Consider the following 12,554-nt stretch of genomic DNA (forward strand, 5'->3'; position numbering starts at 1 on the left):
GCAGGGAAAGAAATGATCAAAAGCATGTTTAGCTTCCCAAGTCTGTCATGCGTGTAATACAGATAGCATAAAAGCCAATTATTAAGGGTAAGTAATTTTTATCAAATATTAAAGGCACTTTTAATTCCTGGTTGGTTGGAATGTGGGAAATGGTAAGACAGTCAATTTCTGGTTTGATAAATGGGTTGGTGATAAACCTCTGTTGGAAGTGTGTAGCTCCCTTCCTCCTGCTAATTGTCGTAACTGGAAGATTGCTGATGTGGTGGATGCTAATGGTGATTGGATTTGGTCTAAATTTGAGACTTTCTTCAATTTGGAGACCCTCCTCAGAATCAGAGGTGTTAAGATTAGTAGCATGGAGGAAGATAAGGATAATTATTGTTGGGCTTCCACCAATAATGGTGCTTATTCTTGTAAGTCTGCTTTTGTGTTTTTTAGTAACAGTAATGAAGAGCCTCAGTCTGAGATTTGGAAGATGTTATGGTCTATGAAAGTGCCCTATCGAGTTAGAAGTTTCTTATGGCTTGGGATGAAAAACAGGCTCCTTACTAATTCAGATAGAAGAAGGCGCCATTTGGTGGAGTCTGGGGATTGTACCAGATGTAGAGGGCAGGAGGAAACCATTTGTCATGCTCTTAGGGATTGTGAGAAAAGCAAGACTATTTGGAGGAAAATTCTCTCGGGGCATATGACTGACAGATTCTTCTCTTATTCTAATCTGGATTGGTTGAAGGATGGTATTAATGGTAAGTTGATGTCTAATTGGGAGAATGGAGATATTTTCTTTGCTATGGTTTGTCACCAGATTTGGGATTGGAGAAACAAGGAGATTTTTGAAAATTTTTCTATTAATATTCCTAACTTGGTTGATTTTTTTGCTAAAAAAGTGGACCAGGTTATCAGTAGTTTTAAAGAGGGTTCTATGGCTGATTGTTTCCAAAGGAGAGATATTCATCTTCTTTGCTGGAGAAGACCCCAGGAAGGTTTCTTAAAGCTCAATACAGATGGCTCTTGTCTGGCTAATGAAAATATTGCTGCTGGGGGAGTTTTAAGAGATGATGGGGGCGCTTGGATTTCTGGTTTCCATCATAATCTTGGTAAAGGTTCATCTTTTTTAGCTGAATTATGGGGTATTTTTTCAGGGCTTACTCTGGCTAAGAGCTTGGGGGTGGGTAATCTGGTTGTGGAATCTGACAATCAGGAAGCTATCAGGCTAATCTCTAATAACATTGAAAGTGGGTTGAGAAGTAATAATCTGGTTAATGAGATCAAGAGGCTTTGCCAAGGCTTTGTTTCTATTTCTTTCAACCATATTTTTAGAGAGCAGAACAGGGTAGCAGATCGTCTGGCGGCTGCTGGGCATGAAGGAAGCTATGGAATCACTACTTTTACCTCTCCTCCGAGCTTTCTTTCCTCTTTTCTCCTGGATGATGTGGTGGGGGTCAGCTTCCCCAGGCTGATCCCGGGTTAGTTTTGTTGTTTTTTGTTGTTCTTATTCCTACCAAAAAAAAAGGCACTTTTAATTCCTGTGCCAGACTCTTAAACGACATCTAATTAGAAACAGAGGGAGTAGTATAATACATAGTTTAATCGATTTTATATAACAACTAGAAAGATACCATGGCTTTGCTTCGGGGAAGAAAATAACTAAAAAATTAATTAAATAATATGATAGCTAAAAAAAATTTTATAATAAAAATTTTCATAAAAATTACCTAACAAAAAAAAAAAAAAACTCAATGATAACTGAAATGTATGATTGTCGTCAATATCAAATACGTCGTCGTCGTATAACAATAATCAAATGACTCATATTCAACCCTAAAACTCTGACACTATATATTGTCATTTATATATCTCCCTCTCCACGCCTCCGTTAACCAGACTGTATATTCACCATTTGATTCTTTAAATTTATTTTTATACTTAAAAACTATTATATTTTGTGGGATTAAGGTTTAAAATTACCCTTAACGTTTTGAGTCAGGAGCAATTTTACCCTTACCATGTGAATGGTGTTATTTTACCCCTAACAATGGAAGCTAAGAGAAATTTTACCCCTAACGTTAATTGGGTCAACTTGAGAAATAATTCATCAAACTGTCTACTCGGTCATGAATATTGTCATCTACATTCCACACGTATGTCGTTTTATCAGTAACAAATCACAAGCATATGTTGGGATGTGAAAAAAAATAAAAAAAAATAAAACATACTGTCTATGGCATTTATTTTTAAATTAGTTTGACTAATCATAATGATAACATCAATGTTGGTAATTAAAATTTATATTAGAAGGTGGATTCATGGTTAATATCGTTCTGAACAACTTTAATTTTTGAATATTTTCATTTGAGGTCGTTAATGGTCATTTTGAGGAGTTAGTTAAAGTTGAGTGGCTACCAATGCTAAAAAGTGTAAAATTCAGTGGTCATACCGTTAAGAACTGAAGTTCAATGTCCATAACGTTAAAATGAGTAAAGTTCAGTGGTAATATGTGTAATTTACCCTAAAGATTGTTGAGTATGGGGGACTTATTTCGGACAGAACAAAGAAATTAATTGGGGAGATAGACTCTGATTTAATTAAGGGGCCTAAGATAGAAAAAGTTTAAAAAAAAATAGATAAAAGATGGGGTTTGATTTTGGGGAGATGGGAGTGGCAAAAAAAAGTCAGACAAAGTATGAAAAGTGGACAAAAGAGAAGTGGTCAAATCATAAGGGGCCGACTGAAATGTGGTCAAATAGCAATTGAATGTATCACTGTATATTGAATAATTGTGTGTATGAACCATTGAAGATGCTAGAGTTTCCGTTCTCTCTTTTATTGAGGAGTCTTTTTCAACTTCGAATCCCTAATTCTTTTATTTTTTTTATCATTAAAGTTATTAAGTATTGTTATATTAACCAATAGTGAAAGGGGGTAGATTATTCAATAAAAAATTATTAGTAAAAAATGAAATAATGAGGCACTAAGAGGTGGAGAGAGACTCTCTATTAATAGAGAGAATGAGAAGCCTCTTAATGATTTGAGGAGTCACTAAGATATTGTTGGAGTTGATTTTTAACTCTTCCTCCTTAAATTTTAACTTAAGAATCAATTTAAGATGCTGATGGAGATGCTCTAAGAATCAATTGTGTATATTATTTTTAAAGAGTGACCAAATTGAAGCTTATCAGTCATTAAACCCTGTGTTACTAAAAATAAAAAAAAAATATTGGTGTGATTATTATTTAACTATCACTTCAAATCTTTCCAATATCAATTATATCTAAGGTATCTAGTGTATTACTAACAAAACCATGTGCCGCAATCAAAAACCGATATAAGGAGTAGTAATTTTTATTTTAATGTCATTTTTATTTTTAATGCAATTTCTATTTTAATGTAATTTTTATTTTTAATGCAATTTCTATTTTGGTGTAATTTTTATTTTTAATCTCATTTTTATTTTTAATGCAATTTCTATTTTAGTGTAATTTTTATTTTTAATGTAATTTTTATTTTTAATGCAATTTCTATTAAAAATACCAAACTTTTAATTAGTCGTTAGAAAACTAGCCGGTAAAATAAAAAAAATAATAATTGGGTAGTTAAATTAATGATAGAAAATAATAATAAAAAAATGTGATTTAATAGTGGGTCCATATAATTGAGTGGTTTAAGTGTTTAACCATTGTAGAAAGATAATATGATGAAATAAAATTTATTGGGTATGGTCCTACGTTGATGATGTGTCATAGACATTGAGTGGTTTAAGTATTTAACTATTGTGGATGCTCTTAAAAGACATGTATTATGGAACAAATGGAGTATTTTATTATAAGTATATTATATTTTTCATGATCTAACTACTATTTTGGTCATGATATTCCTTTTTATTACTATTTGCTTCATTATTGTTTTTATTTTTTTGAAAGAAATTATTTTTACTTTTTAAAATAAAAAATACCATATCAATAAATGCTATGTCATGTTTTGTCCATAAAAAAACAAAACATGATAGTTAAATTAGGTTGGAGTCAAATTTAAAAAAAAAATATTATTTTATTAAAACCTTTACATCCAAATCTTATATATATCCGCAAACAAAGCCATCTCTAGAAAAAATATAGTCATATTTTTACATGACCCGTTTTTATACAAAAAAAAAATCTTTAATCTAAATGAAATTTTAACAACAAAATTTTATAATCTGAAAAAATTTAAAAACAAATATTTATTTCTCTCCTCATGAATTGGTTAAAAAAATAACTAATTCATAAATATATTTAATAATAAAATGACAAAATTAAAAGAACTATTTCTTTTATTGATAAATCAAATAACTAATAGAAAAGAAGAATTACAAGACTTTTTCAACTTTTTCAACTTTTCTCCATAGTCTTTTGCACATCAAAATCATCATCAACAACAATGGAATTAGAAATAGATGAAACCAAAAGACATCTTATTCTTTCTTTCTTTTATCTTTAGTTTTTTTTTTTTTTTTTTTTGGTTTACATCTTTGGCAACGAAAAGATCATCTCCCATGACTGCTATGTGAAGTATGAGAAAAAGGGTTAGATAAAATTCTAAAAAAAATACATTTTCCATGTGTGATCTGGAAAAATCAGAAAAATTAAATCTGAATAAATCTAAATATGAAGATGAAACAAACATATGAACAAACCGGAAACACGATTGAGGATCGAAAAACTAATGGTGAAGTAATATCTTCGAAGGATCGCATCAGGAAAAACATCGGGCATGTCTAAATTTTGATTCTGCAAGAATAAAAGGAACCCAGAAAGCAACCAAAAGAGGGGAAGAAACAGTCTATTAGAATGGAAGGAATGAGAAACACACAGATAAAAAATTACCTCCATAGATCTTCCATAGAAACCGAAACAAACACAGCACTGGCGATGACAATCGGAGGTCGGTTCCTTAAAATCACCGGACACATCTAATCAGGGGCTCACTACATCAAAATAGAAATCAAGAGAGGTAGAGATGATGATAAGTGATGGGAAAGGATCGAAAATAGTTTGCCGCATCAGCTGAAGGCAAAAAGAATGAAGGTTTCCAATGTAGAAGGGAGGAGGAAGAAAAAAAGTGCAGATTAAAAAGAAGATGATGTGAGGAGGCAAAAGAAGACTAAATGTGCCTAACCCTGAACTGGATAAACGGTGTCGTTTTGTTGTGAGTAGTGGGAACTTAAAAAGAATAAAAAAGTACCTATAAGATAAAGGCAATGAAAGGATTTCAGGGACTTAATTGGAATTATCTAACAAAAATATTGAATTGTACTGTTGGGTGCATTCATTGTATATATAATAAAATGAGAAAGAATTGAAATGACAAAAAAAGGAGAAATCCAAGTGAAAGAGAGAGAAAGAATAAGGGGTGTAATTGGAAAATTTTGGCAAAAATTTCCAATTGCACTGTACAATCTCTTCAAGTTTATAGTATAATATATAATATATAATAAAATGAGAAAGAATTGAAATGACAAAAAAGGACAAATCCAAGTGAAAGAGAGAGAAGGAATAAGGGGTGTAATTGGAAAATTTTGGCAAAAATTTCCAATTGCACTGTACAATCTCTTCAAGTTTATAGTATATATATAATTTTGTTGATTTTCAAATAAAAAATGCAAAAATACAAATTTATTAATCTCCAACTAATTCACGATTAATCCTCGAGGGTATTGTCCGTCCGACTAGTGCCTAATATTTGTTATAATCTTGACCATAACCCAAGCAGCCAAAATGTCTAAATGAGGGTGATAATGGCATTAATTAACTTGAAACGGCACACACAAATGGCACATGTCAGGAATTTAGAGAGTTAGTCATAAAAACAAAAAAATAACGACATGCTTCAGATCCCAGTGACATGTCAGTACTTAATGACACTATATCTCATTTCTACCTAATACCCTTAAGGAAAATAGGAAGAATCCATCAATGACTTGTCATATTCAAAGAAATGGAAGATAGAAAATCTTGTCAATAAAATGAAGGCAACTCTGTCAATAAACAAAATTTATCTTCATCCGGACACTACCTTTGATAACACACAAACGCACAAGGGGATTCACCCTTCGGTCACCCCATACACCGAAGCTCTAAAGCACTTCGAGGGAACATCTAATATCACACAATTCATCATAAATACATGTGGACCTATGAGTGAGACACCTCATCCCTCATTAGTAATTGTTAGAACCACATGAACCAGTCAAATGAGTCTGAATATCAAAGCACATTCCTAGTCGTATATAGCGCCATGATTAGCATAATAGCACATGTAGCCGTTGTAACTGTTGCTGACCTCTCTTTTGATTGATTACCATGTGGCTCACTACTCACATTTAGGCACACAACCTAGCCCTCCTATTAATACAAGGTACATAGCATATGAAATATACTACATTCACCCTTATTGCTCACCTAAGCTTTTATACTACTCAGTAACTGTTCTCATCACTGACTTAGACCGGAGCGATGTTGCCAGTTACCGACCCCTCTTAGACCATTTTCTATCTTATTTCAGTCATCGAACAGACTCTTCAAGCTCACTATATATTTCCACATCATTTACAATTTATGTAGCTATACTCCTTATTTTATACTTGAAATATTTTTCATTCAATTTTGAGTAAAACAAGTTTTGCGATAGTAAATTAAAAGTTACATATTTATATAAAATTTGATAAATCAATTACTATATATTGGAGAGATTAGGATGGTGTGGGAAAGAAAATAGAAAAAAAAACTAAAATAGAAAAAAAAATGATTTATCATTATAAAATAGGGTAAAAGGTAATTTTGTTATTTTAAAAGTTATTTAGTTCAATTTGATTATTGACTCTAACAAAAAGATCAAAGAATTGACAGAAAAAAACTTATAGACTATATAATTATTTCTAAAAATACAGATACGTAAAAATATAAAAACTAATAAATTGTTTATCCTAATTATATTTACAACCAAGTCCTTCATTACAAATAATTTTATGAAAAAATACAAAAAAAAATCATGTGGTTTCACGGTTTTACAAGTAAATGAGTATTGTATTTGTCTGGGCAAAAGAAACACCGTTGACAAAAAAAAAAAAAAGTTAATCAACGGTATTAGTTTTTGATAGTATGATATATTGATTTTGATGATGTTGCATGTTACCTTACTGATGTGTCAATAAATTATTGACTTTTGCAAAATGACATTGCCTCTTTTGTAAAGAAAAAAAAACATATTCTACTGCTTACAAATCCTTGAAGCCATATGATTTTTTATTATTATTTTATATAGGAATAAGGTCCAAATTTATCCTAACATTTTTTTTTTTTGAGAAATGAGATTCACTTATAATATAAAAAATAGTAAAATTTTGCAACACATTGAGCAATTTTGAAGAGGTAGTGACATAGTTACTTATTGACTGCTTGTAGGGCAACGAAAGACAAGCTATATGGGGCGGGTTTGATTTTTTTTCTTTTTTCTTTTTGCCACTATCAAGTCAAACCTAGTGTATTTCTGTATTTGAATCGTTATATCCTGGCATCTTGAATAAGAAAAAGGAGAAGGCAAGGCATCACACATAACAAAGAGGTTTTTTCACATCTGACTTCCCTCCTCCACATACCTTTCCACCCCTACAACTACAAATTACAATAACCAAAACAAAAATCAATTTTGTACAATCCTACTGGAATCATTTCAAAGCCCCCGGCAGATTTTTCTTTTCATGATACCAGTTTCTGTGTGTTTTCTTCGCATATCGACTTTGGTTCAGCTCCATCTCAGCAACGAAATATATATATATATATATATTCACCCAATATGGAATGGGAGCAGCTGTGGTATCAGAAGTTGATAAACTTGAGTACTGAATGAAAATGAAAGACAATTGTATGATACTATACAATCGAGTGCAAAAACAACACAACAGATATATTATATGTATACATACCTTCAAAATTCGTTGGCAGACTAAACTTACTATACATCTCAACTGTTGGAAGTAGTTGACGAAGTCAATGGCATGGATTCCAAAGGTTGTGATTCATTAGAAACACCTTTAGAAGCTTCCTTTTTCAATTTGTGATTATTATATGCAGCCACACCAGCAATTGCTACATACCAAAGCAAAAAGAATAGTGTTATTACGTAACCACCGGGCAATACCAAATAATGAATCGCTAATAGTTTCCTGCAGTAAAAATTCCATCTTTTAAAGCACCCGTATAATATCATTTGCCTAGTCCACGCATCTAGTGATGCATGTAGGGTCACAAAAAGAGATTAAAAACTATCATGCTCTAGAATATTTTGCAACCTCGCATTATCATATCTTAGATTAACAAAACTTTAAGTCATTTGAAAATGAAATTTCTGGAACATTGCAAAACAGTTATCGGACCCCACATTTTCCCTGCTGAAGTGAATCTAATGATTAGACAATCAATCACATAGACATGCAGTTTTGGCATATTCAACAAATGACAAAATTCCTAGGGCAATTGATTTAGTGATAATAACGGAGCAGCACATTTCATAACAACTTCCCAAAACAATGTCAGGTAATGTTTCAACGGAAAATTGAGTGCTCATTGCCCAGAGGATAATGATAGCAGTAAGGTAGTGAGCAAGGAGGGGCCCAAGGTGTTGAAGGTGTATACAAGAAGGAAGGGTGGTCAAGTTTGAGTATGTGCTATCGTCTGTTGTCTTCTAGTGGGGTTGGGACCCATTGTCTGAGGTGTGGTAGGATCATTAAATAGGGCTGTCTGTTAGTAGGAGCGAGGGGGGTGAGATTAACTATTTTGGGGATCTGCCATAAGAGTGGCGATTCTGGGTAGGGGGCTACTCCCTGTGTTGTTTCACCATTACGGTTATTTCCATTAGAGGAGAGACCATTACTGTTCTATTGCGTATTACTATTAATATATGCTAGTTCATTCTCTTCTATTGTTACCCTATTTCTTGACTTTGTGTGCAAGCTCTTAGTATTCCTATCAGATAACACTGGCAGCAAATATCGCAGGCAGAAAGCTGGAAGAGAATTTCTGGAATTGACTGTACCAGAAAAAGGTGTTGCTTCAATAGGGAAAAGAAATCAAATAGGAAACATATTGTTTACACACTCACCAATGCCATAACCAAAGAGGTTTATGATTGTGAGCTTTGTATCAGCAAATAGAAGTGCAGACAGCAACACAACAACCCAATCCTTGACAACTCCAGCCACACGAATGGTCAATGCACTGGTATGTGAGATCACAAGGAACACTGATAGGTTTAGTGCGAAAGTACAGAGAGAGTTGAGTGTCAATACAAGAGGTTGAAAGTTCCATGCATGTGCATCCATTTTTGGTTTCTCAAGAAAGATCCAAGGAATAAATAGGCAAAGAGCACTGCAAGAAAAGCCAACAGTCACACGGGTATTTTATGGCCTTGTACAGAATTAGAAAGAAATGCTTGATGCTTAATAAGTTAAAGATAAGCATAATACATGCCTGCACGGACTAACATAATACATGACAGATACAGGATTCAATTTCAGACCCTTTCTTTTCACTAGAATCTCCATGAAAATAAGTCTTAAGGCCTCTCCAACAACTCCACCCATCTGATACACGACCCCAATCCAACTGATATTGATCTCTCCATAAGAAGCCACAAGAACACCAAAGCTGATCACTGACATTATTAACAGCATTCTGCAGCTCATCATCTCAAGCCCAGCAGCTACACCAAGAATGAAAACAGCAACTGGCACTGCAGGTTCAATGAAAATATTAAATCAATATCGTAACTTTCCCTACTTACAGGTTGCACAAAACACAATATTACATTAGGAAAAAGAAAAAACAAATATTGGCCAACCAAACATCCTTATTTCCCCCAAATCTTGAACCTTAATTCATAAGCGAGATCTGGAATTGATCCAGATAATCATACTTGAACCCCACCAGCCAGGAAAAAAGAAAAAAAGTAGTTGATATCTAAAGAAGCAAATATAGAAAATTCACATCAAATTAAGTTGAAAAAACGCTGAAAGAAAAGAGAGATTGATGAACACTTACTAATAGCTTTCAACATTTGTGCAAAAGCCACAGAAATATAGAGGTAGGCAGTGTTTCCTAGCCAAAGAGTCATTGCAAATGTCGCACCTATTGGAATAACTGATGTTGTATATCTATATGAATATCATCAGATATAGGAAAATAAGCATTGCTTATATGATAAAAATTGGAATAAATTGGTGTGCATATGGAAAATATGAAAGTTCATACTTACACTTCTAGTGTCATTCCATCCTCAACTTTCAAAACCTAACAATAGTCCGCCATTCAAAACTATAAGTTACAAAAGCAAAAGATCTATTCGAAGGGCAAGAGACCCGGTGTAAAGTTAGATTAGTACCTTGAAAACTTTGGTTAGTATAAAACACAAAACAGAAGAGAAGATCATGTGAAGCAGAGTCAATCCAAGAGGATAGGGAAAATTTATCTCCTTAGATGACAGAACCCACTGCAGTCAAACAATTTCAATAGAACACCTTCGGTAAGTAGTGTAGATGGACATTTTATATAGTAACGACATTTAAAAAGATAAAATCACAAAGCCAAAGAAAACCCTATATTACTGTGTTTATGAAAGAAGAAACGACACATACATCACCCAAACAACCATATGGAGAGCACTATTCCACTGAGGAAATGTGAGCCATGCAGCTATAATCCAAAGAAATTTAAGTTTAATAAACAGCACCACAAATAAATACTTAAACGCAACCATCCCCTTTCAATGCATCTACTATTGTTTGAAGAAAAATGTTTTGCAAAAACAATTGCCATTCTATTGGACATGTCCATGAAGGTTAATCACATCCATTTATATGTGAATTTTCAAAAGCGCCTTCAAATGGAGAAATAGGGTTAGAAGAAGGGTAGTAATCAATTAAAGTTACCTCCATCACAGAACCGAGTGCATTATTCACCACTCACAACCAGGTCAGTACCAACTACAGTATTGGAACCAATCTTAAATTTGACAATGGAAAATCCTAACTAACAATTTTTTTCCCACATCACAATAGAAGATCAAATTCCTTGGAAGTCAGACGCACTGTCACAGAAGGTCGAAGCATATGTAAACTCAAAACTAGAAACTGATTCAAACACTTGGATATTTCCCTAATTGCATCAAAAATCCATATGTTTAGAGAGGTCCGAACGGTCATTGAGATATCTAAATTGTTTGAGTCATTTAAAAGAACTGAAACGAGGGATAGAGGCAGCTAATGTGAGAAATGTTGAATTTAGACGAGATACGTAAATATTCAATGAAATTAGATATTTAGGAGCAGGGAATGCAATAAAACACTGAAAGAATGAGAAAAGAATTCCAAACTAGTTGTAATGCAAATGAGAAAACTAAAAAATAAGAAAAGAAAGAGAGGAAGAATGAAAGGTTGACCTTGTTAAAGAAGATCTGGCCGCTAGACAAAGCTATGTAAAGAAGAATGTAAGCATAAGTTAGCAGTTTCGTCCGATCCGTCATTGCTCTGCTAAACTCAACCGCGACAACTGATAATTTTTCTTTTAATAAATCTCTCTCTCTCGCAAGCCTTCGTATTATTTCTTGCTTGCTTTTCCAGTTACAGTTGAAGAGTGAGGAGAGAAAACTTGGAAGAGCCGATTGCGCTACGAGTAAGACTAAAATGGGCCCATGAATTCCAACCTTTCAAAATTAACAGAACCGAACCTAATTGGTTTGGGATTCGGTTCAGTTTGATTTTGGCAAAAAAAATAAATAACTTGATGAATAGATTGTAGGAACACCTTGAACTTGGGCTAACAAACTTTATTGAGGATTTTTATTTTTAGCTTTATGAACTTGTTTAATATAGGCAAGTTGAAGTAAGCATAACTTAAAAGTTAGTTCACACAAATAGGTTAGGTTATTTGAAATAAGTTTAAAAAGTCAATATATCATTTTAAGTAAGTTTAAAGAGTCAATGTATCACTTTAAGTAAGTCGGGAGGCTAATGAGACATCTCAAATGTTTAGAGCGGCAAACAATTTTTAAGGCTAAATAAAAAGAATCGTTGATGTATTAAGTCTAAATAACTTTTAATTCTTTGTTGTTGTTTATATCATGTTGTGTCAGAACAATTCATTCAGTATGATAAGTGAATAAGGAGTAACTATGTGCGGATCATACATTATTATTATTATTATTATTATTATTATTATTATTATAACACAATAATCACACTACACATGGCTCAATGGGATAACATGTTCCAAGGTAGTAACCATCAATGTTACATGGACCAATCAAAGAAGATCGCAGGGTCACACATGTTCAACCTTAACCTTACACCTTAATTTGAGGATAACAGTTATGGGCTGTGCAAGCGTTTTAGGTTGACAATAAACCTCCTCCATTAAGCAGTTGCCACTTTGAATTCGGCTTATTTAGAGCACACAACCATGTCATCCTATAAATAGAAAGGTACAAAGTGCATCAAAAGGTAACATTCTCCTTGCATATTTCAT

At 33.1% G+C, this 12,554-nt stretch overlaps 1 protein-coding gene across 2 annotated transcripts; it reads right to left on the bottom strand.

Moving 5' to 3' along the window:
- Positions 1-7,504: 7,504 nt before the first annotated feature.
- Positions 7,505-11,723, bottom strand: LOC136218612 (probable sugar phosphate/phosphate translocator At3g14410). Of its 2 annotated transcripts, none has more exons than XM_066005600.1 (8): positions 11,470-11,723; positions 10,414-10,521; positions 10,288-10,322; positions 10,074-10,186; positions 9,504-9,765; positions 9,136-9,401; positions 7,961-8,123; positions 7,505-7,876 (listed from the first exon to the last, which is right to left on the bottom strand). In XM_066005600.1, the coding sequence occupies exons 1-7, from the start codon at positions 11,551-11,553 to the stop codon at positions 7,999-8,001; spliced, it is 993 nt and encodes a 330-aa protein (XP_065861672.1). In that variant the 5' UTR covers positions 11,554-11,723; the 3' UTR covers positions 7,505-7,876; positions 7,961-7,998. The 2 variants fall into 2 exon arrangements, with proteins under 2 accessions (XP_065861672.1, XP_065861671.1); XM_066005599.1 differs by having other exon boundaries at positions 7,505-7,845; positions 11,470-11,719.
- Positions 11,724-12,554: the final 831 nt, after the last annotated feature.

The sequence above is a fragment of the Euphorbia lathyris genome, chromosome 2, assembly GCF_963576675.1.
Source record: "Euphorbia lathyris chromosome 2, ddEupLath1.1, whole genome shotgun sequence".
In the NCBI taxonomy this organism is placed as follows: Eukaryota; Viridiplantae; Streptophyta; class Magnoliopsida; order Malpighiales; family Euphorbiaceae; genus Euphorbia; species Euphorbia lathyris.

Bases quoted from the DNA above. Each gene is read 5' to 3' on its own strand.
- LOC136218612 (XM_066005600.1), bottom strand. From the start codon at position 11,553: ATGACGGATCGGACGAAACTGCTAACTTATGCTTACATTCTTCTTTAC. The intron at 10,522-11,469 runs GTCAACCTTTCA...GTTTGACTGCAG, and splicing joins GCCAGATCTTCTTTAACAAG to TGGGTTCTGTCATCTAAGGA. The intron at 10,323-10,413 runs GTACTAATCTAA...GACTATTGTTAG, and splicing joins TACTAACCAAAGTTTTCAAG to GTTTTGAAAGTTGAGGATGG.